This window comes from Mesitornis unicolor, unplaced genomic scaffold, assembly GCF_000695765.1.
Source record: "Mesitornis unicolor isolate BGI_N332 unplaced genomic scaffold, ASM69576v1 scaffold29479, whole genome shotgun sequence".
In the NCBI taxonomy this organism is placed as follows: Eukaryota; Metazoa; Chordata; class Aves; order Mesitornithiformes; family Mesitornithidae; genus Mesitornis; species Mesitornis unicolor.
Window position 1 is genome coordinate 1 of NW_010209904.1, and position 3844 is coordinate 3844.

The 3844-nt window shown below is 37.9% G+C and overlaps 1 protein-coding gene across 1 annotated transcript in view; it reads left to right on the forward strand.

The window, feature by feature from the left end:
• Positions 1–3566: 3566 nt before the first annotated feature.
• The window catches only part of BNIP2 (BCL2/adenovirus E1B 19kDa interacting protein 2), a 10221-nt gene continuing 9943 nt past the window's right edge, over positions 3567–3844 (forward strand). Inside the window, exon 1 of the mRNA XM_010193013.1 lies at positions 3567–3616. Within this exon, the coding sequence (XP_010191315.1) occupies positions 3567–3616 (50 nt within the window). The remainder of the gene's footprint in view (positions 3617–3844) is intronic.

Sequence of the window (3844 nt, forward strand, 5' to 3'; positions counted from 1 at the left end):
TGTGCTCATAATTGAATTGTCTTGTAAAATAAGCTTTATGTTTATTCTGCCTCAAATGCTGAGGTGCTGATCAGGGATCTAATACGGATCTTTGTATTGGATAGGAAGATATGACCATATAGATGCGTAACTCCTATTTATTTGTATAGTTTGAGAACTCAGGGGTGAAAATGTGAAATAATTTTTGTAAGGGGTCTTTAACTTAATGAATAAAATTATCTCATGCATTTTGTCATCATCTTTAAGTATCTGGGCCAGATTAGAGTCTCAGTTTAGCTGTAAACTAAACTTTTTAAAATGACAACTTATAACAGGCCTCCTGATACTTATATTCGTTATTCCAGCACCTACCCTGCCTAAGCCAGTACAATATTAAAGAGAAAACTCTGAAAATTCTCTACAGGAGAAAGGATGAAAACACTGGTGTTCTGCTTCTGGTGTAAGCAATATTACTCTTCAGATGCAGACTTAAATAGATTTAACCTGGCATTCTGGAAATGGAAATCCATTCATTAGCTGTAGTGGAAGAGTAGTGGGGTTTAGTGCTGTGTTGCGTTGTACTTTTTTTCTTTTTGTAATACTCAACTTGCCTGTTGAGACACTGAAAAGCATAAAAGGCATTGTTGAGCACTAGAGTGCAGTGGTTCTAGTAAGAGCAGAGCCATGTGGCAATCTTGCACCCAGATATTCTTTGATGTGCTGAAGTTTCTGCCCTGCTCCCAGTCTTCTGATTCAATTTCTTTAAGTAAAACGGAAAGTAGTGAGCAATAGGGAGTAAAAATGATCAGGCTTTCTGTTCTTGGAAACTACAGCTTTTTGAATTGGTCATGAAGAGTGCTAGGATCAGGTAGAAATTAATTGTTTTTCTTCTACGTGACTAATAAATACTTGTGTTATTACAATATATTGCATTTTTAAAGTTAAGCTTTTAGATATTTGATTTACAGCTGAATTAAAAAGAGACTTAGTAAAACCAGAAGATAGCGGCTCTACCACAGCAGCTGTCGGAAGAGTGTTCTAAACTCTGCTTTAGTTTGTATGAGCAGAAATAGATATTTTTCCCCTTCCTGCTTTGTAAGCGTTTTTATCAGTGTTGTAAAATTATTCAGTAGTTAACTTTAAAGTCAGCACTTCCTGCTTTCCTGAGATTACCCTTCCTCCTTAATTTCTCATTCTTCTAGTTCTGGTATCATTCTTCCAAATGATAGTGCCTTTGTAGGTAACTTAAGTCAAAACATCTAGAACAACTACTTAGTCTGTGTATTAAGCAGGATGCTGAAAGCCTAAATTGAAGCTTATCTGATGTTCAACTTGAAACTTGCCTTGTAAGTTTTTTTGTGGTTGTACTATGCAGTGTTGAGCAAGTGATTGCTTTCAGATCTACCTTGATGAGGGATTACTGATGAGAATTCTGTAAGTAATGTGAGAAATCTTTTGTAAAAGAGGCTTCCAGTTTGATTACAGCAGGAGTGACTTTTAAACTCTGCCTGTCCTAGTGCATCAAGTTTATCTCAATGTAATGAAATACATGCAGGTAGGAGTTGATTCTGCACTGAAATGCTATAAATCTGGACGTTGATAGATGTTACTTGGTGTTTGGCATGCTTCAAAAGTGTGGTGAGAAAACTCTGCAAGTCTTGGAGCAAAACCCTGCTTCAAACTGTCCTGTGGGAGCTGTATTGTGAACACAGTGCAGGCAGGCTCAAGAGTGGCATCTTACAGCCACCGGCACAGTGATAGGGTTGGTTTGTGGTGAGGAGGAAGGGGAAGTGGTTTTGGTTTTGTTTAGGTGTTTTTTTTACTGTTGGATTTCTTCATGTTTTCATCTGTCCCTTAAGAATAAAGCAATTGGTGTAGATTTTCTTTAAGATTTAGTGTCTGTTTATTTACAGTGAACTGCGTGTTGGCATCAGATGGTCCATTCCATCCTGATTGTAACCACATATTCTCTTGACTGTGTAGGGTACTTTGTGAAGCTTCTGCTTCACCTGAGTGTCCTGAAACAGATGCATAACATGCTATGCACATATTCACTGTTACTACTGATCAAAGTATGATGTTATCTCCAAGCAAATATTTAAAATTCATTGTTGCAAACACTCAGTAGGTTAGTAACCAGGATAAACTGTATGCTGAGAACATCATAATGAAAGAGAGGATGTGTGTCACGAGGAAAGTCTCATGATTCAAGCAGCGAGAAACTACTCCCAACAGCATGTTAGCCAAAAAGGACAAATAGAGGGAGAGCTGGAAGAACAATTGCTGGGGGCAGCTTCTTGGAGATGGTGTGCACAGGCACATGCTGCCAGCAGCTGAGTGGTGCAGGGGCTGAACATTTCAGTCAAGAAGAGTCTGACCCTTAAGAGGAACTAGGTTGCTACCTTCTAGAAATTTTATTTCCATTTCCTGGGTGAGGGAAGCAGGGAAATGTCAGTAAAATAAGCTTAGATTTTGGTCATTAGTGTTTAACTTGTTTCTGGTACTGCAGTTTTACAAAAAAATCAGTCCTTTAAATTCTTTTTATTCATCAGTTTGTGTAGTGTAGCTTTAAGCATTGCAGGAAGTTTTAAAATCAGTCTCTGGTTGTATTCAGATCGGGAGAAGAGAAACAGATTTGCTGTCAAAGGTGATGCTGCAGAACAATAAGTGTAACTTGTTTCTTTTCAGCCATGTAAAAAATAGTCTTTGGCTTAATTAACAGTACAGTTGCATTCAAACTTTGTACTTACTGGTGTTCTATATTGATTTCTTTTTTTGCATTTAAAAATGCCATTCTTTCCTGTTTTGATTACTGCTGGGTTTTTTTTTAACATCTTAATTGATAAATTTATCTGTTTCTGCCAATCTTCAAAGCCAACACAGCCAGGTTTCAACTGACTTGAACATGTGTGTCAGCAGAATGCTTTATTATGTTCCATTATTGGAGATCCATTGTTGCTGGTGATGGGTGAGCCTGAAAAAACACAGCTTGACTTGCACATTACAGGGTGAGTTCACTGAGAACTTTCTGAAAGAGTTCTTTAAAGTGTTTGCTTTCTTAAGAACTGGGTTGTATTTTAGATCTAACCATTTGTTGGGTTTTGGTTGTTTTTCATTTTTTTCCTCAAAGTATACACTTACTCAGTACCTACTGTAGAATCTGGAGAGCTTGTCAGGTTTCCTATGGTTTGGAGTGAACTGGTGTAATCCTAAATGATTAAGAGATTGCTCTGGCCCTTGACTGTGAGAAGTTGATCTACTTGAGCAGAGCATTGAACTACAGGAGATCCCTTTCAACCTAAGTTAGTGTATGATAAACCATTCCATAAGCAGCTTTTTGGGGGGGCAGCAGGGGGTGAGGAAACAAACCAAACTTCCCTGTTTGGGGTGGGGGGGGTGTGTTTTCTTCTACATAATACCTCAATGTGGTGGTAAGTTAAAGTATGTGTTGCAAGTATGGGAATTACAATAGTATTGAACTACTGTCTCCTGTTATGTTCCTGCAGCTCCTCTTCAGGCCACTGTCCTGAGGACAAGAGGTTCTGGCTGATCAGAAGTCTCTATTAGTAATTCAAGTTGGCTGGAGAATGGAAGGTGTTGAGTTCAAGGAAGAATGGCAAGATGAAGATTTTCCAAGGTGTGGTGTTTTTTTGTTTTAGTTTTTTTTTTGTTTGGGTGTTTTTTAAAGTAATTTAAATCAAATGCATAACATCCAGAATAAGCTGCTACTTTATCTTCCTGGTGAACTAACACTCAGTAATAATCTTGCAGTGATTTCCATTAATATAGAAGCCTTGAAGAGGTTTTGTGGCATGTTTCTTTATGGTCTGGAAAGGGATCACTTCATGTTATGCAAGTTAAGTAA